Raw genomic sequence first — 21131 nt, 5'->3', positions numbered from 1 at the left:
TTATGCTCCAGCATACCTGTACCTTATGGTTCTATTAATTTTCTTCCGAGTTATTGCACTCGGCAAATACTATGCTTTTAAGTTATTTTATTATGGTATAACAAAAATGGGTAAAATAAGAGTGAATTCATGCACCCCCAACTCAAATAGACACTGCAGTTAAACTTTGTTTCCAAACTTTTGGGTCACCCTGTATGCTTGTCAGACCAGACCTCCAGTGTTGCTACTTGTAGCTCTCTCAAAATCGTGGACCAACTCCTACTTGATACAAACTGCCTATGGTTAATAAAATGTTAACACTAAAACACAAATTGGCTGATATTCGTTTAGGTTTAAGCCTACACCTCCTTTATTTTTACTTAACTTTTTAAAACTTGACCACTGGAGTGATATGTAGTTCAGATAATCATGTATTTTATCTCAGTGTTGTGCCATCAAAACAACTAAATTCATTTACAGCTTGTATAACCGCCTGGAACATTTGTTTAGGCTATTTTTTAACAAGATGAAGTCAATTTTAAGTTATGCTGCTGACAGAACACATTCTTTGTTGTTTATTAACAATCGCAATAGCCTTTAGCTACGTCTCCACTAGATGCATTTTTCCCGCATGTAAATGCGCCACATTTGAAAATCGCATGGATGGTGGGCGGTCACTAACAAGCCACAACATTGTCATGATAGCGCTTGAGCTTCAGCGGACCACTACATGGTCACGTGACAGCACTTTCAGCTTGGTAGTGCCATGTCTGATAAATGCAGCAGCTTGGCCACCAACTTTCTCTTTTATTTCGAAAACACTTCAGCGAAAAGTAGTTTTTGAAAGCATTTCCCACCAGAAATAAGATGTGCAGTAGCTGAATCTGTCTTCGTTTTAGTTCACCAATGACTAGTGTAGATGTTTGAGGACAGTTTCACGATGCGTGGGATCTCTGCACACCACATGGACTTTGCATAAAGCAGAAGTCAAGTCTAATTTATGCAAATGAGCTACGGCCCGCTCCAGGTAAACACAACGGATTACAGCTGGAAACTCACCACATGTTGCATGCTGGTCTGGTTGCGGTGCGCAATGCTGTAGTTTACTCAATAGTTTTCAAAGTCATTTGAAACCACTACATGATATATATGGTACACTCTAACTGAAAACAAAATGTTTTTTTTGATTGCCAGCTGTTTTAAGGTGGTTCATCACACTGACCACAAGCCTCTTCCGGTTCACTTGATTTTTGCAATTTTTGGTTGATAGTAAAGAGTTGCATTGAATTACTGCTGAGATTCACTACCTGGATATGTCTAGATATTTTATTTTTTAATGACTTTCTTATTTCCTAATGTTATATTTTCTTGCAGACACTGAAATATGCCTTCCAAACCCATGACCGGCTCTGTTTTGTAATGGAATATGCCAATGGAGGCGAGGTGAGACCTCACATGCTCATGTTATTGTCACATGGAGCTGCACTAATGTCACTTGCTGTCATAGCATGACATACACACTCAGATCTTCATTAATGGTCAGTAAGTGTTTGACCTTTGCTACTCTCACTTCTTTCAGCTCTTCTTCCACCTGTCACGAGAACGAGTGTTCACAGAAGAACGGGCACGCTTCTATGGTGCAGAGATCGTTTCAGCACTTGAGTACCTCCATTCACGTGATGTGGTTTACCGTGACCTGAAGGTTAATATACATCACATCCAAAAATTCTAAAAAAAACCCAAAAACACTATATTGTATATATTATGAAAAGAATGTAGGGTGGGTCATCCTTTTATGATGTCAGTTTAAGCCTGTCATTGACCATTCATTTTGTGCAGCTTTCTACTCTCCCTCTATGCTTTACCGTTTCCAAAATCTACTTCAACAACCTCTGGGGTAGCAATCTACCACAGTGAATATTTGAGTTTTGCAAAGGATTTGGATTGTGCAGTGGGGTCACATTTCATTCACAGACCACAGGGGCCAGTGCCCCATGTATTTCCTGTCTTTTTCCCCCTCACATGTGCACAAGCTTGACCGTGCACTTTATATACTGAGATAGTGAAGATCAATCAAGTCACTTTGCTTTTCATTTGCAGAGTACAAACAGGTGCATTTCAAATAATTACAATAATCTAAAAAAAAAAAAAAAAAAGTTTTTCATGATTAAATTCAAAAATGCTCGTATAGTCTGTATTGCATACATGTAAAGAGAAAATATTTATACCTTTTTTTTTAACATTCTGATTTTTATAGCTCATGAAAATCAGAAATCCAGTTTCTCAAATTATTCTAAAATTATTTCATAAAATCAATCCAACAAAGGATTTACACAGAAAAGTCAAACTTCTTAAAAGTATGTCCATTTATTCACTTAGTGCTTGGTTAGGGCTCCATCACTATGAGTTACTGCATCAATGCCTTTTGCCATAGAGGTGATTAGTCGTGGCACTGCTGAGGTGTTACTGAAGCCCAGGTTGTTTTGATAGCGGCCTTTAGCTCGTCTATATTTTTGGGTTGGATGTTCCTCATCTTATTCTTTACAGGGTTCAAGTTCACTGAGGTGGCTGGCCAACTGAGCACAGTAACATCACAGTCAGCAAACCGTTTGGTCATAGTTTTGACTCTGTTGGCAGTTGCTAAGTCCTGTTGGAAATGGAAATCTGTATTTCCAAAACTTGTGTTTTGATGGAAGCATAAAGTTCTCTGAAATCTCTTTGGACTTTGGACCTAATAAAGCACAGTAGGCCAATCCCAGCAGATGGCATCATACTCCAAGTCATTGCAGACTGCAGAAACTTCACACTGTTTTCAAAAATGCTGGATTCTGTGCCTCTCCATTCTTACTCCAGACTGTAAGACCTTGATTTCTAAATTTATTGTAAAATTTACTTTCATTTGAATGGAAGACTTTGAACCACTTATCAACAGTCCAGTTTTTTTCTCTTCAGCCTACATGAGACACTTCTGACATTGCCTCTGGTTCAGTAGTAGCTTGATATTCAAAATGTGACTGGTGTAGCCTCTTTACTAAAGACATCTGTACTTGGTAGCTCTTGATACACTGACATCAGCCTCAATCTGCTTCTTATTCTTAAATCAAACAAGTTCCTAAATCAACTTTTGATGACTTAACAATCCTCTCAAGGCTTCTGTCATACCTGTTGTTCATGCATCATTTCCTACCGCACTTTTACTACTTTTAGTTACTAAGTCTGCATGTCTGTTACTCTCTCTGCACCCTAACTCTTTGGGGAAGGCAGGAATCACTCACAAGTGACTGGCTGATTGATACTGGACCTAGAAAGAAGGGCTCCACCTCCATCAGCAATGTATAACATTATTTTGTGCTCTATCAACAGTACATATTTTTTAGTGACCCTCCATATCTGTTTGGGTTAAGCTTCTAAATAAGAGTTTCTCCCAGGTAACAGTGGTTTAAGGATCTATAGCAGATGTTGCTTTTTACTTTAAAACAGGAATAGGAGTCTCACAAGGTCAAGAGACAGAAGTTCACACTTTTTCTAAGAGCTTCTAGCTGAGAAAATGTTAACAAGATACAGTAAGATGTAGTACACTATTTCAATAAAGGTTCTTAAATGTTATAAAAGGATTATCAGAGACTCTGAAATATACTGGCGTTTCAAATTACCAAACTGCCTCATGCCTTCCCCTGTGCTAGACCGTCAAAACAAAATCTCCCCATTGTTCAAAGGAGCTTACCAAACGGTTCTTCTTTCTGCCTCTTTCTCACACGCAAGTATTGATGACAGATAATAATAATAATCATAATAATAATAATAATAAACTTTATTTGTATAGCACCTTTTAAAAAACAAGGGTTCTGTAAAGCGTCTTGAGACGATTTGACTGTAATTGATGCTATATAAATAAAATTGAATTGAATTTAATTTAATTGAATTGAAAAACTGATGTTTACAAAGTTCTTTGACACAGACAGGAACATAAAGGCATCACAGTACAAGAGAGACGCCAAAGAACAAGATCATTTAAAAGACAAAACATTTAAGACATACACAAAACACAAAATGAAATTGAGAGAGTCCATGTCATTGGAACCCAGACAATACAAGAACCCTGCTACATAAGAGAGACCATGAGGACCAGAGTAAAAGTTAAAAAACAACAAACCTGAAAAATACATACTAAAAAATAATAGAACAGAGATTATAAAAAGAGACAGAACAATAAAACAATAAGCTATAAAATAGATTTAAAAGACTAAGAGTGTAGAGTGAGGTGAAGTAAAGATAAACAACAGGATTCTCGCCAGGGCATTTCAGCGTAACGGGCCGTTACGCTGTCGTAGCGGGCCGTTACGCAGTCAGTTCATAAGATTACGCTGTGATTAGGGCCGCTATGCTGTTATTTTTTTTTTTGACAGATAACGCCATGTGCGTTTGTTTGTATCGACTGGGTGCCTATCTAGGTTAATTTATGTCTCCTCACCTCAGCCGTACTTTCCTATCGATTGACCCGTTCCCGTCTAAAATTAAGAGTCGCTTCCAATCTCGGGGTTACAATTAGCATGTCTCAGTTGTTTCCATGATGCCATGTATGGTGAATAGTGACCTAAATCACGAGCATTTGGAGCATCTGCGTGACGCTCATTGGCTGACATCTGGGCCGGCCGCTCGCGAGATTTAATGAAGGCTATTGCCCGTGCGCGTGCGGGAGGACCTGCCGTTACGCTGTAAAAAAATCCTGGTGAGAACCCTGAACAATCAGAATTAAAAACAAATCGGACACTAAGACACTAATCAGCTAGCAGGGCATAGAAGAATTCAATAAAAACAAAGGAACTAAAATAAAACAAGTAATACTAATAACTAAAAGGCTATAACACTAAAACCAGGCATGTTATTTGGTCGCGGATCCGCGAAAATTTGCGTATCGAGGTATCAATTTTGAGACCCAACGTGAATCGCCCAAATTCGATGAGAAAAAAATATATAGGGTGTAAGGGGTATAGGGTTGGATCGCACGTAGTTGTCAGCAGTGCGCTGGCAAAAGCACGAGTTGGAAACAACGACTGGAGAGCATTATCGAAAGTTAGATGTAGCTGGGAAAGCGAGGTGCATGGTGTGCGACGATGAGACAAAATACAGCGACAGAGGATGCCAAGCGCTGATAGACCACATGAAAACGAAAAATCATGACAGGAAATTGTACGAAAAGCGCTCTAACCATCAAATGCCCAGCAATTTTTTCACCCGTCGGAGGGAAGAGACGCGACAACAGGACCAAACATACGGAATCAGTAGTGTGTACTTGCAACCATAGACATAATAAAGAGTAGACGCCGCTCGGGCTGCTGCGCAGCGAGAAATACGGCCGCCCTCTTGGTTCGGTCACCCACTCCACTCAGCGCTGTTTGACAGCGCATTTAATCCATCTTAACTCTGAATATTAAGCTGATTTTCACGAGTTTTTATTTTTATTTTTTGCTGCAAATGTCATACATGTAGCTATGATACAGGACAAATGGTTCGGCGTATTTTAATATTCATAGCGGGATTAACAGTAATAGAATATTCTGATATTAAGCTTGACTGTAGACAGGTATTTTGCAAACACTGTAAACACACACACACTAATATATGTTAGAGAAGCAGATAATGGCAGTAAAGTCAATTAGCCTATTTTAATAATTTCAAGAGACAATATATGATTACACTATATATACATATATAAACAAAATACTGACTAATGAACGCATATTTCTATATAAAACAATAGATAGAAGTTATATATCAGAAAACATAATATATATATAAATCATATGTGGAGTATTAATATAATCAATATATCAGAGAAAATTATTATATAAATCATATATAGACTATCAATATAATTCATACATATATATTAAAAAAGATATATCAGAAAATGATTATATATATATATATATATATATATATATATATATATATTGTTTTATATAAAAATGTGTTCATTAGTCAGTATTTTGTTTATATATGTATATATAGCGTAATCATATATTGTCTCTTCAAATTATTAAAATAATTGACTTTACTGCCATCTGCTTCTCTAACATATATTAGTGTGTGTGTTTACAGTGTTTGCAAAATACCTGTCTACAGTCGAGCTTAATATCAGAATATTCTATTACCTATTATTATTATTATCTATTAATCCCGCTATGAATATTAAAATACGCCGAACCATTTGTCCTGTATCATAGCTACATGTATGATGTTTGCAGCAAAAAAATAAAAACGCGTGAAAATCAGTTTAATATTCAGAGTCAGATGGATTAAATGCGCTGTCAAACAGCGCTGAGTGGAGCAGGTGACCGGACCAAGATGGCGACCCCACCGCTCGTCAGCCCCAGTGGACAGTAGCGGTCAATGCAGCGTCTACTCTTTATTATGTCTATGCTTGCAACAACCCAGTGGCACTGCTCCATAAGTTCCTCAACAGAAGAGGCTCACTCCCATGGTCGATCGGAAAGCACACATAGTGATGACTTCATGTGGCTCATTCAAATTTGAATCCAGTATAAATATTTGGTTTCATCACATAACATGACTTTGTGCTGTTTTTGGGGTGTGCCTAGAAGGTCCCATACAGACATTTTTTTAAGCCTTCATGTTTAAAGAATTCTAGGTGTCAGAGTTCACCAGAATGTACCATTTCAGCCTTTAAATTTCAAAGGTTTCCCCTCCCAAACCCTCCCCCCAGCTCGGTCGCTCCACTCCCTCGCTTCCAAGGATTCACTTATTTGGTAATTTCCCAATGACATGCCTGTAAAACACAACTAAAAGACTGAAACACAAATAAAAGCTGAAAAAGGGTAATTCATAAATAGAAGACTAAAACACGAATTAAAGGCCAAACAGACCAAAACACATAAAAGAGAAGATAAAAGACGGCATCACATAAAAGCAATTCTATAAAAGTGAGTTTTTAAAAGTGACAGATCATCTGGATGTTTGGTTCACTTTCAAAATAATTCCATAACCAGAAGTGAGCAGACCTGTTGTAACCCAGATTTAAATAATTACTACTATAATTATTACTTTTAAAAAGTCTGAATTTCGGCGCCCGTATAGCTCATCAGGTTAAGCAGGCGGCCCATGTACAGGGGCTGGTCCCCGACGCAGCGGCCTGGGTTCGATTCCTGCCCGCGGCCCTTTGCTGCATGTCTTCCCCCAACTCTTCTCCCCATTTCCTGTCACTCTTCACTGCGACTATCTTTAAAAAAAAAAAAAAAAAAAAGTCTGAATTTCATGTTTCACAAAAAACACTTGTGTTGACAAGGAGTCAACAGGGTTTTTTGAAATGCACTACTTTGCGTTACCAAGTAAAAGCTCTGACATGTTAAAAGGAGCTGACCTGGGTTTGCGACATACTTGGCACACTTAGCATTTCTTCAGAAAATTTTCTACTTCTTTCTACTATCTTTAACCTAATCATGTTGTAATTATATGGATATAGTCTGTCAATTGACTGAGGTCTGATGTGTATATTTTTTTCCTCTGTCTCAGCTAGAGAATCTGATGCTGGACAAAGATGGACACATCAAAATCACTGATTTTGGCCTTTGTAAAGAAGGCATTACTCCAGACGCAACCATGAAAACATTCTGTGGAACTCCTGAATATCTGGCACCTGAGGTAAGGCACAGATTAAAACCAGTCACATTGTTCTACATGCATAATGTCTCCACTACTACTTAAGGTCAGTTCATGCTTTCAGCATTTGCGTAGAGTAGGGGTGGGACGGTTCACAAAATCCACGGTTCGGTTCGTATCACGGTTTTGTGGTCACGGTTTTCGGTTCGGTTCGGTACACATTAATTGTTTCAAAAGTCAATTATGTCTTGTATAGTAATGTTAAAACTGAAAGAATGAGGCAGCCTGACATTTGATACATTATTGTGACAGTCTTAGGTTAAAGGGAAGTGAGATTCTGGCACTGAAAGCTGAGACATTGGTAGTTCCAACACGCTTTTCATTTATTTGGAAAACAATATATCTAAAAACAAAAAATAATCTTATAACTCAGATGGTTGAATTTGTGCATAATATGAAAGAATTTTACATTGCTGTTTTTACAACTCAGATTATACCGTTAACGTAAAGTAAAGCATAAAGCCCTATCAGACTTAGGTTCCTTTGAAATCACCACAAAGATAACATTTTCTTCAAACACTAACCACTTGAAATTAAAGTGCAGTATTTGAAATACAATCAAACAAATGAGGCTGGAATGTTTATCAAACTTAGTGTCACTGTGTTATCTAAGGTAACAAAATAAAAATCAATAATTCAAATGAAGAAGTCAATAATATAAAATGCAGCGTAAACCAAACTTAACAGATAATGCACTCTACTGCACTCCCTCACACAGCTCTGCTCATTCTATAATCAAGTTCTTCTGCAAGAAGATAAGTTTGTCCACATTCTCGGCCAAGAGACGGGATCTACTTGCAGTGACAATGTCCCCTGCAGTAGAGAAAACTCTCACTTGATACTGATGTACCTTGAACTGTGAGGTAACGTTGTGCCAATTTAGCAATGTGAGGATATTTATGTTCATTGTCCTTCCACCATGCAAGTGGATCTGCATCCACAGGGATGCAGCCTGTGACCCTGTATGACATGAGTTCCTCCTCAGTGGTCTGGGACAGAGTTTTGGTGGTTTCCTTCTCTGTTGGAAAAAATTCCCCCAAAAATTCTGCCATGGCAGATTTTTTCTTGGGAGGAGATGGCATCCCTGACGTCCCTGGCTCTCCAGCTGAGGATGAACTATCCACCTGGACTTCTCTGGGTTGACCCTGCATGATAAAATGACAAATAGCATAGTATTATTATTATTAGTAGTAGTAGTAGTAAACAGTAAGTAATAGTAAAGATGATAAAATAGATTACATTTAATAACAATTGCAAAAATAAGAAACAGTAATACCTGCTCTTTAATTTCCATGATTTCCCTGATAACATCACTGCAGATTCTCTCAACAGAGGCTTCTTCGAAGTAGGGCAGGGACTTAAATCTTGGATCCAGGGCTGTTGTTCTGTGCAGATAGTCCTGAAGCTCAGGGTTCCCATATCTGACTTCCAGGTCTTTGGTGACGGCTGCCTTAGCATCTTTGATGGTGGAGCTGTCCTCTTCACTTGTTGTCATGGATTTTGATATCATCTTCTGCAGAGGGATGATCATCGACACTGAGGGAGATGTTTCTGTGCTCATGAGGGTTGTCACATTCTTCAGGGGTTTAAGAATCTTAATCAGATCCTCTGCCAGTTTTGCCTCACCATCATTCAAAACAGAGATGTCCTTGAGATGTTTCTTAACATCCTTCTCCATCAGAGCAGAGTAGATTGCAGCCTGCTATTCCAAATAACGCTCCAGCATGTCATATGTTGTGTTCCAGCGGGTGGAGACATCGTGTATTAGTTTATGAACTGGCAATTCCAGCATCCTCTGTTTGGTTTTTAGGACATGGCTGGCTGTTGTGCTGCGATGTAAGAATGTCACCACCTTCCTAATCTTCCCCAGCAGTCGCGATACCAGACTTATTGAAACTGCATTCTTAGCTGCCAGATTAACTGTATGTGCAAAGCAGCCAGTTTGTGGACCCAGTCCAGCTGTTGCATTTACTGCATTCACCATATTCTTTGCATTGTCTGTAGTAACAGGGATTGTGCTGCTGTCCCTCTGCAACTTCCATTCGGTCACTGCTTCTGTCAGTGCTTCAGAGAGATGCTCGCTGGTGTGGCTCTCATAAAGGGGGCGTGTCTGTAAAACAGAACTTTTCATCTCCCACTCTGAGGTAATGTAATGGACAGTCACAGTAGGGAAAATTTCAGTTGCCCTGGATGTCCATCCATCTGTAGTAAGAGCAACATAAGCTGTGTCAGACAACGCGTTCACAAGTCTCCGTCGGGTCTCTTCATAAAGTGCGGGAATTACCGTGCAGCTGAAGTGTTTGCGGGAGGGGATTTTATATCGCGGCTTGAGTGCCTTTATCATGCACTGAAATCCTGCACCCTCAACTACGGCAAAAGGTTGCATGTCTTTAGCGATATAACACCCCAGTGCTTTCGTTATCCCTTTCGCCTTGTCTGACTGGTCTTTGTACATTTGTTTAAAAGCCGTGGGGAGGAGAATTTGTGCAGTCCTGGCCGGCTCCTTGCCTAGCTCTCCACCCCTCCTGCTTGCGCTGCATGTCACTGTGGGGTGATGTCTCCGCAGATGAGCCGACATGTTAGATGTGTTTCCGCTAGCGTAAGTGACATGCGTTGCACAGTGCTTGCACACTGTCGCGCTTTTATCCACAACTTCCCTAACGCTTTTGTGGGTCACCCTAAATGCAAAATGGTCCCACACACCAGACCTATATAACGCTGCTGACGCATCCTTCTGCTCCAAGTCTTCTCCACTCGCCATGTTCGCACCTTCTCTTCAATTGATTTCCCGGGACACACCCAAAGTTGAGCACGAGTATGAACCGAATGGTACGCATGCGCACCGAACCGAGACAGCCGTCCCGAATGGTTCAGTTCGGTTTCATAAACCGTCCCATCCCTAGCGTACAGGTGACAAATTTTGTCCTCCACCCAAGTCTGCAAGCATATGTGTGAGCTGTCTGTGTGCAGCCCACAATTTGTGGGTGTGTCGACTGTCTGCACTAAAAGTTTGCTACTTGCACATGTGCCAGGAAATCAAGTGGTGTTTAAAAATGTATGTTTGGTATGGGGAGAATCTTAGCTATCCACCCCAACATTAACAAAGTTGTAATTGAAGTAGTTGCCAGAATTCAAACGAAAAATCTTGTGCTATACTCACACACTCTACACAGCATACTTCAAAAATAATCACTGACACAGTGCAACAGTAATCCGTAACCAGCAGCTGTTTCCCATTGTGTTTTTCTGTGTAAGGAGAAATGCAACCAGCACATAGCTGACCCACGCAACCCAATTGTATAATGAACAGAACTGCGGATGCGTCTGTGTATCGGCCTGTGAACACAAACGCGGACAACTGAAATTATAATTAAAGCTGCAAGTAGCGATGGACGGGTCCTCGCGTCCTTGCTGATTGGCGAATCCACGCATGTCCACCAGGTGGCGATGCGACCGAGAGTGTATTTCCGCCTATGGATGTGATGAGGGCTGGACTGTGATCCATCCATCCATCCATCCATCCATCCATCCATCCATCCATCCATCCATCCATTCATTCTCTATACACCGCTTTATACTCACTAGAGTCGCAGGAGGTGCTGGAGCCTTTCTCAGCTGACTCGGGTGAAGGCAGGGAACACCCTGGACAGGTCGCCAGTCTGTTGCAGGGCTGGACTGTGATCACACGTGAAATTTAAGGCAGATCAGAGCATGTACAGGCTAGTTACAGAGCATTTCCTTCCATCCACCAGGTGGCGCTATGACTGTGACTGTATATCAGCGTGTGAATGTCATCAGGCCTGGACTCTGATCATACATGTAAAGTTTGGGAGAGATTTGAGCATGTTCAGGTCAGTTACACAGCATTTCCTGGTTTATGGCGAATTGTCAAAATCTAGGAGTCGCCATTTCCACGCCCTCAGACTTTTGCAGACCATTTTGATAACTTTTAATCATCCATGCCTGCTGTACATCCTGGCCTAATTTCAGCTTTCTCAGAGTTACACAGGTTGAGTACAAAGCTTTTAAATATGATCAAAAATGACCCAAAATCGTCCCAAAATATGACATGAAATTCAAAATGGCCAACTTCCTGTTGGATTTTGAGCATGAATGTAAATTACAATTTTGTGTATCTTCACCAGTTACATACAGTCGTGGTCAAAAGTTTACATACACTTGTAAAGAACATAATGTCATGACTCTCTTGAGTTTCCAGTTATTTCTGCAACTCTGATTTTTCTCTGATAGAGTGATTGGAACAGATACTTCTTTGTCACAAAAAACATTCATGAAGTTTGGTTCTTTTATGACCGTATTATGGGTTAACAGAAAAAGTGACCAAATCTGCTGGGTCAAAAATATACATACAGCAATGCTAATATTTGGTTTAATTAGACGCTTTTGGTAGCCATCCACAAGCTTCTGGCAAGCTTCTGGTTGAATCTTTGACCGCTGCTCTTGACAGAATCGGTGCAGTTCAGTTAAATTTGTTGGCTTTCTGACATGGACTTGTTTTTTCATTGTCCACGTTTTCAATGGGGTGTAAGTCAGGACTTTGGTAAGGCCATTCTAAAACCTTAATTCTAGCCTGATTTAGCCATTCCATTACCACTTTTGATGTGTGTTTGGGGTCATTGTCCTTTTGGAACACCTAACTGTGGCCAAGACACAACCTTCGGGCTGATCATTTTAGGTTATCTTGAAGAATTTGAAGGTAATCCTCCTTCTTCATTATCCCATTTACTCTCTGTAAAACACCAGTTCGATGGGCAGCAAAACAACTCCACAGCATAACACTACCACCGTGCTTGACGGTAGGCATGGTGTTCTTGGGGTCAAAGGCCTCACCTTTTCTCCTCCAAACATATTGCTCGGCATTGTGGCCAAACAGCTCGATTTTTGTTTTGTCTGACCACAGAACTTTCCTCCAGAAGGTCTTATCTTTGTCCATGTGATCAGCAGCAAACTTCAGTTGAGCCTTAAGGTGTCGCTTTTGGAGCAAGGACTTCCTTCTTGCACAGCAGCCTCTCAGTCCATGGCAATGCAAAACACGCTTGACCATGGACACTGACACCTGTGTTCCAGCAGCTTCTTATTCTTGGCAGATCTGCTTTTTGGTGGTTCTCGGTTGACTCTTAACCCTCCTGACCAATTTTCTCTCAGCAGCAGGTGATAGCTTGCATTTTCTTCCTGATCATGGCAGTGACAAAACAGTGCCATGCACTTTATACTAACAAACAATTGTTTGCAGTGTTGCTCTTGGGACCTGCAGCTGCTTTGAAATGGCTCCAAGTGACTTTCCTGACTTGTTCAAGTCAATGATTCGCTTTTTCAGATCCGTGCTGAGCTCCTTTGACTTTCCCATTGTAGCGTTTGTGGGCATTTGTATCCACTGAGCCCTATTTAAATGGCCTCAGAGAAGTAACCAGCTGTAGTCACTCAATCATTCACAAGAAGTTAAGAGGCTATGCTATGAAGCTCATTTCATTGACACAACTTTCTAAGTCACCAAAATTGCTAATTCATGTTGCTGTATGTATATTTTTGACCCAGCAGATTTGGTCACTTTTTCTGTTAACCCATAATAAAGTCATTTATGACTTTATTGTGGGTTAACATGAAGTTTGGTTCTTTTATAAAAGAACCAAACTTCATGAATGTTTTTTGTGACAAAGAAGTATCTGTTCCAATCACTCTATCAGAGCAAAATCAGAGTTGAACTGGAAACTCAAGAGAGCCATGACATTATGTTCTTTACAAGTGTATATAAACTTTTGACCACGACTGTATGCCTACCAAATTTCATAGCTGTAGGTTACACGTACTGGTCGGAGTAAATGTTTGAAATTTTCCAGGTGGCGCTATGGAGCCATTTTGCCACAGTCAGGTGAAATTCCCCTTAAACCTGAAATGTTTTGCCAGTCCTGATGTGCGTGTTAATTTTGGTGAGCAATTGAGCATTTTTAACCTGTCAGAAAGTACTTTGTTTGTTATGGTAACTGCGTTTTATGAATCGTGAAAATCTTCCCACTGTGGCATCATCAAGGCATGAACACTAAGCTGTCCAATTTCAAGAATGGTTTGACAAAGTATCGGGCAATGGTACGTGCAAATGTAAAGAGAAATACTTGTTATTGCCAACAGGTGGTGCTATGAGCATTTTGAGATTTATGATTGTGGATCTGTTCAGACCTGGACTGATGTCCATCACATGAATTTTGGTCCAGTTTGGACCTTATCCAGCTGAGATATAAAGAATTAAATTTCCTGGCGAAAAATCGAATTTTGCCGCGCCGCCATGGCCACGCCCTTTGATGACGAGTCACCATTTTCTCTGGGAAACATCATCCACGTGTTCAGGCTTACAGTGCATCCGGAAAGTATTCACAGCGCGTTACCTTTTCCACATTTTGTTATGTTACAGTCTTATACCAAATCGGATTCAATTCATTTTTTCTCTTAAAATTCTACACACAACACCCCATAATGACAACATGAAAAAAGTTTTTTTGAGATTCTTGAAAATTTATTAAAAATAAAAAACTAAGAGACCACATGTACATAAGTATTCACAGCCTTTGCTTAATACTTTGTTGATGCACCTTTGGCAGCAATTACAGCCTCAAATCTTTTTGAATATGATGCCACAAGCTTGGCACACCTATCTTTGGGCAGTTTTGCCCATTCCTCTTTGCAACACCTCTCAAGCTCCATCAAGTTGGATGGGGAGCGCCGGTCCACAGCCATTTTCAGATCTCTCCAGAGATGCTCAATTGGATTCAAGTCCGGGCTCTGGCTGGGCCACTCAAGGACATTCACAGAGTTGTCCTGAAGCCACTTCTTTGCTATCTTGGCTGTGTGCTTAGGGTCGTTGTCCTGCTGAAAGATGAACCGCCGCCCCAGTTTGAGGTCAAGAGCGCTCTGGAGCAGGTTTTCATCCAGGATGTCTCTGTACATTGCTGCATTCATCTTCCCCTCTATCTTGACTAGTTTCCCAGTTCCTGCTGCTGAAAAACATCCCCACAGCATGATGCTACCGCCACCATGCTTCACTGTAGGGATGGTATTGGCCTGGTGATGAGCAGTGCCTGGTTTCCTCCAAACAAAACGCCTAGCATTCACACCAAAGAGTTCAATCTTTGTCTCATCAGACCAGAGAATTTTTTTGCTGATGGTCTGAGAGTCCTTCAGGTGCCTTTTGGCAAACTCCAGGCGGGCTGCCATGTGCCTTTTACGAAGAAGTGGCTTCCGTCTGGCCACTCTACCAAACAGGCCTGATTTGTGGATTGCTGCAGAGATGGTTGTCCTTCTGGAAGGTTCTCCTCTCTCCACAGAGGAACGCTGGAGCTCTGACAAAGTGACCATGGGGTTCTTAGTCACCTCTCTGACTAAGGCCCTTCTCCCCCGATTGCTCAGTTTAGATGGCCGGCCGGCTCTAGGAAGAGTCCTGGTGGTTCCAAATGTCTTCCATTTACGGATGATGGAGGCCACCGTGCTCATTGGGACCTTCAAAGCAGCAGAAATTTTTCTGTACCCTTCCCCAGACTTGTGCCTCGTCACAATCCTGTTTCGGAGGTCTACAGACAATTCCTTTGACTTCATGCTTGGTTTATGCTCTGACATGCACTGCCAACTGTGGAACCTTATATAGACAGGTGTGTGCCTTTCCAAATCATGTCCAATCAACTGAATTTGCCACAGGTGGACTCCAATTAAGCAGTAGAAGCGTCTCAAGGATGATCAGTGGAAACAGGATGCACATGAGCTCAATTTAGAGCTTCATGGCAAAGGCTGTGAATACTTATGTACATGTAATTTCTTTGTTTTTTATTTTTAATAAATTTGCAAGACTCTCAAAAAAACTTTTTTCATTTTGTCATTATGGGGTGTTATGTGTAGAATTTTAAGGGAAAAAAATAATTGAATCCGATTTGGAATAAGGCTGTAACATAACAAAATGTGGAAAAAGTGAAACGCTGTGAATACTTTCTGGATGCACTGTATGTCACCAAATTTGGGGTGAATCTGATCAACCTGCTAACAATAGTACATGAAAGTGTAAAAAAAAAAAAAAGATTGTATTTCCTGATACCACAAAGTGGGGCTATGACTGTGAATGTACATAACCACATGGATGTCGTAAGGGTGGGACTCTGATCATACATGTAAAGTTTCAGGCAGATTGGATCATGTTCAGTAGAGTTACACAACACTTCTAGGCAGGGATATTCGTCTCAGATTTTGATTTCTTCGTCAATATGTCTTAACTGATTCTTATGTAATTTTTCCCATAGAGAGAGCCCAGTCTGAGTCTTCGATCAACTGTCTTCCACTTTACATGCTGATGAAGAGATAAATTAGAAATTTAACATAAATTATGCAAATATTGCATTATGTAACAACATACATGGTTAATACGAATGCAAAGTTGAATGTTTATGTGAATGTAACAATGATGTTTTTTTTAGTTTAGATGCACATACAGTGCATCCAGAAAGTATTCACAGCGTTTCACTTTTTCCACATTTTGTTATGTTACAGCCTTATTCCAAATCGGATTCAATTATTTTTTTCCCTTAAAATTCTACACATAACACCCCATAATGACAAAATGAAAAAAGTTTTTTTGAGAGTCTTGCAAATTTATTAAAAATAAAAAACAAAGAAATTACATGTACATAAGTATTCACAGCCTTTGCCATGAAGCTCTAAATTGAGCTCATGTGCATCCTGTTTCCACTGATCATCCTTGAGACGCTTCTACTGCTTAATTGGAGTCCACCTGTGGCAAATTCAGTTGATTGGACATGATTTGGAAAGGCACACACCTGTCTATATAAGGTTCCACAGTTGGCAGTGCATGTCAGAGCATAAACCAAGCATGAAGTCAAAGGAATTGTCTGTAGACCTCCGAAACAGGATTGTGACGAGGCACAAGTCTGGGGAAGGGTACAGAAAAATTTCTGCTGCTTTGAAGGTCCCAATGAGCACGGTGGCCTCCATCATCCGTAAATGGAAGACATTTGGAACCACCAGGACTCTTCCTAGAGCCGGCCGGCCATCTAAACTGAGCAATCGGGGGAGAAGGGCCTTAGTCAGAGAGGTGACTAAGAACCCCATGGTCACTTTGTCAGAGCTCCAGCGTTCCTCTGTGGAGAGAGGAGAACCTTCCAGAAGGACAACCATCTCTGCAGCAATCCACAAATCAGGCCTGTTTGGTAGAGTGGCCAGACGGAAGCCACTTCTTCGTAAAAGGCACATGGCAGCCCGCCTGGAGTTTGCCAAAAGGCACCTGAAGGACTCTCAGACCATCAGCAAAAAAATTCTCTGGTCTGATGAGACAAAGATTGAACTCTTTGGTGTGAATGCTAGGCGTTTTGTTTGGAGGAAACCAGGCACTGCTCATCACCAGGCCAATACCATCCCTACAGTGAAGCATGGTGGCGGTAGCATCATGCTGTGGGGATGTTTTTCAGCAGCAGGAACTGGGAAACTAGTCAAGATAGAGGGGAAGATGAATGCAGCAATGTACAGAGACATCCTGGATGAAAACCTGCTCCAGAGCGCTCTTGACCTCAAACTGGGGCGGCGGTTCATCTTTCAGCAGGACAACGACCCTAAGCACACAGCCAAGATAGCAAAGAAGTGGCTTCAGGACAACTCTGTGAATGTCCTTGAGTGGCCCAGCCAGAGCCCGGACTTGAATCCAATTGAGCATCTCTGGAGAGATCTGAAAATGGCTGTGCACCGGCGCTCCCCATCCAACTTGATGGAGCTTGAGAGGTGTTGCAAAGAGGAATGGGCAAAACTGCCCAAAGATAGGTGTGCCAAGCTTGTGGCATCATATTCAAAAAGATTTGAGGCTGTAATTGCTGCCAAAGGTGCATCAACAAAGTATTAAGCAAAGGCTGTGAATACTTATGTACATGTGGTCTCTTAGTTTTTTATTTTTAATAAATTTTCAAGAATCTCAAAAAAACTTTTTTCATGTTGTCATTATGGGGTGTTGTGTGTAGAATTTTAAGGGAAAAAATGAATTGAATCCGATTTGGTATAAGACTGTAACATAACAAAATGTGGAAAAGGTAACGCGCTGTGAATACTTTCCGGATGCACTGTACATCTGCAAACAGGAGTTTACAATATGTGCCAGTATATTGTGCACTCAGGCTGGTAATTTTTAAATCTTTTAAATCTGCAGGCTTCCCTCGAATTAAGATTTGAGGGAAGCCTGCAGGTCCAACTTTTTGTTGATCACTTTCTGTTATATTCTGGGCACAAAGCAAACACCTTTTGGTTCTCTCAGGGGTTACTTTCAAGATGGGTTTTGATGACATTTTGCTGAATGGATGCTATATTATTTGATTTAATCTACAAGAAAATGGGCATTCTACTCATCAATTTAATGTATCAGTCACAATTTTTAAAAGCAGTATTTATTGTGTACAGATTTTATCATTTTCTCAGTTGATCATATTAATCTTATATATTTAAAACGTTACCAGAATTCAACAATAAACTTCTCTGGTATAATAATTATGTCAGCATTAGACCTATTCTTAAATATCTTCACATCATTTACCATTTATCATTTAAATGCATTGAATACAAAAAAATCAACAGAACAAGAAATCAAGCAACTTCAACAATGCAACAGTTACCTTGATTCATTCTTTCTGTAATGCAAAATAAATATTTAAATCTATGAACATCATAAAGGTTCATGTACATATTTTTAAAACCACCAGCAATGTAGATCTAAGTTTTATCAATAAATCAAAACATACACACGACTATCTGCTTGCAACACTCTTTTCATAATGTAGTATAACAAATTTTGATTATTAAACTAATTTTAACTTTTAAAAATTACCAGCCTGAGTGCACAATATACTGGCACATATTGTAAACTCCTGTTTGCAGATGTATGTGCATCTAAACTAAAAAAAACATCATTGTTACATTCACATAAACATTCAACTTTGCATTCGTATTAACCATGTACACACGTGGACAAAATTGTTGGTACCCCTCAGTTAAAGAAGGAAAAACCCACAATTCTCACTGAAATCACTTGAAACTCACAAAAGTAACAATAAATAAAAAATTATTGAAAATTAAATAATCAAAATCAGCCATTACTTTTGAATTGTTGATTAACATAATTATTTAAAAAAACAAACTAATGAAATAGGGCTGGACAAAAATGATGGTACCCATAACTTAATATTTTGTTGCACAACCTTTTGAGGCAATCACTGCAATTAAACGATTTCTGTATTTGTCAATGAGCGTTCTGCAGCTGTCAACAGGTATTTTGGCCCACTCCTCATGAGCAAACAGCTCCAGTTGTCTCAGGTTTGATGGGTGTCTTCTCCAAATGGCATGTTTCAGCTCCTTCCACATATGTTCAATGGGATTCAGATCTGGGCTCATAGAAGGCCACTTTAGAATAGTCCAACGCTTTTCTCTCAGCCATTCTTGGGTGTTTTTGGCTGTGTGTTTTGGATCGTTGTCCTATTGGAAGACCCATGACCTGCGACTGAGACCAAGCTTTCTGACACTAGGCAGCACATTTCTCTCCAGAATGCCTTGATAGTCTTCAGATTTCATCGTACCTTGCACACTTTCAAGACACCCTGTGCCAGATGCAGCAAAGCAGCCCCAAAACATTACTGAGCCTCCTCCATGTTTCACCGTAGGGATGGTGTTCTTTTCTTCGTATGCTTGGTTTTTGAGTCTATGAACATAGAGTTGATGTGCCTTACCAAAAAGCTCCAGTTTGGTCTCATCTGTCCAAAGGACATTCTCCCAGAAGCTTTGTGGCTTGTCAACATGCATTTTTGCAAATTCCAGTCTCGCTTTTTTATGAGTTTCTTTCAGCAGTTGTGTCCTCCTTGGTCGTCTCCCATGAAGTCCACTTTGGCTCAAACAATGACGAATGGTGCGATCTGACACTGATGTACCTTGGCCTTGGAGTTCACCTTTAATTTCTTTGGAGGTTGCTCTGGGCTCTTTGGATACAATTCGAACGATCCGTCTCTTCAATTTGTCATCAATTTTCCTCTTGCGGCCACGTCCAGGGAGGTTGGCTACTGTCCCGTGGGTCTTGAACTTCTGAATAATATGAGCCACTGTTGTCACAGGAACTTCAAGCTGTTTAGAGATGGTCTTATAGCCTTTACCTTTAAGATGTTTGTCTATAATTTTTTTTCGGATGTCCTGGGACAATTCTCTCCTTCGCTTTCTGTTGTCCATGTTCAGTGTGGTACACACCTTTTCACCAAACAGCAGGGTGACTACTTGTCTCCCTTTAAATAGGCAGACTGACTGATTATGAGTTTGGAAACACCTGTGATGTCAATTAAATGACACACCTGAGTTAATCATGTCACTCTGGTCAAATAGTTTTCAATCTTTTATAGAGGTACCATCATTTTTGTCCAGGCCTGTTTCATTAGTTTGTTTTTTTAAATAATTATGTTAATCAACAATTCAAAAGTAATGGCTGTTTTTGATTATTTAATTTTCAATAAATTTTTATTTATTGTTACTTTTGTGAGTTTCAAGTGATTTCAGTGAGAATTGTGGGTTTTTCCTTCTTTAACTGAGGGGTACCAACAATTTTGTCCACGTGTGTATGTTGTTACATAATGCAATATTTGCATAATTTATGTTAAATTTCTAATTTATCTCTTCATCAGCATGTAAAGTGGCAGACAGTTGATCGAAGATTCAGACTGGGCTCTCAGGTAGCAGACTGTGAAAGCAACCTACTTACTTTGGTATTTTTTTCTGGACACACAGGAGTTTATGTCATTGACAATATGCAAATTAGGTACCATAAATACTACATTTTGCTGAATATATGATAAATATATATTTTGATTAGCATCTGTTTATGTTTACGACAATTTTATTTTAAAAAATTAAACATATGGATATCAAATTCAAAGACATTGTAATACATTCCTTTGAGTGGCATATTTGAAGAATGGATTAACATGATTTATGCAAATTATCTCTTTATATCAATTTTGCATCACATATTGACATAAAAATTGATGTTTTAAGTTCAAATAAATACGTAAATATGAAAATTTGCCATTTATTTTGTGAAATACAGCTGCATTTTGATGAAATTTAGTTTTAGCACTAATTTCTGCAAAAAATGCTAATTAACTTATTAAATATGCATGATACAAGAATGTATGAGGCAGAATTGGATTCTATGGGAAAAATTACATAAGAATCAGTTAAGACATATTGACGAAGAAATCAAAATCTGAGACGAATATCCCTGCCTAGAAGTGTTGTGTAACTCTACTGAACATGATCCAATCTGCCTGAAACTTTACATGTATGATCAGAGTCCCGCCCTTACGACATCCATGTGGTTATGTACATTCACAGTCATAGCGCCACCTTGTGGTATCAGGAAATACAATCTTTTTTTTATTTACACTTTC

At 39.8% G+C, this 21131-nt stretch overlaps 1 protein-coding gene across 3 annotated transcripts in view; it reads left to right on the top strand.

The window, feature by feature from the left end:
- LOC110966339 (RAC-beta serine/threonine-protein kinase-like) overlaps positions 1-21131 on the top strand; it is a 74052-nt gene that overhangs the window by 40836 nt on the left and 12085 nt on the right. For all 3 annotated transcript variants that reach the window (XM_051937673.1, XM_051937671.1, XM_051937672.1), the window contains 3 exons: positions 1354-1422; positions 1559-1681; positions 7513-7641. In XM_051937673.1, the coding sequence (XP_051793633.1) occupies positions 1354-1422; positions 1559-1681; positions 7513-7641 (321 nt within the window). The remainder of the gene's footprint in view (positions 1-1353; positions 1423-1558; positions 1682-7512; positions 7642-21131) is intronic.

This window comes from Acanthochromis polyacanthus, chromosome 17, assembly GCF_021347895.1.
Source record: "Acanthochromis polyacanthus isolate Apoly-LR-REF ecotype Palm Island chromosome 17, KAUST_Apoly_ChrSc, whole genome shotgun sequence".
NCBI classification, from domain to species: Eukaryota; Metazoa; Chordata; class Actinopteri; family Pomacentridae; genus Acanthochromis; species Acanthochromis polyacanthus.
Note: the sequence above shows the minus strand (reverse complement) of the source record. Positions and strands in the feature narration are given on the sequence as shown.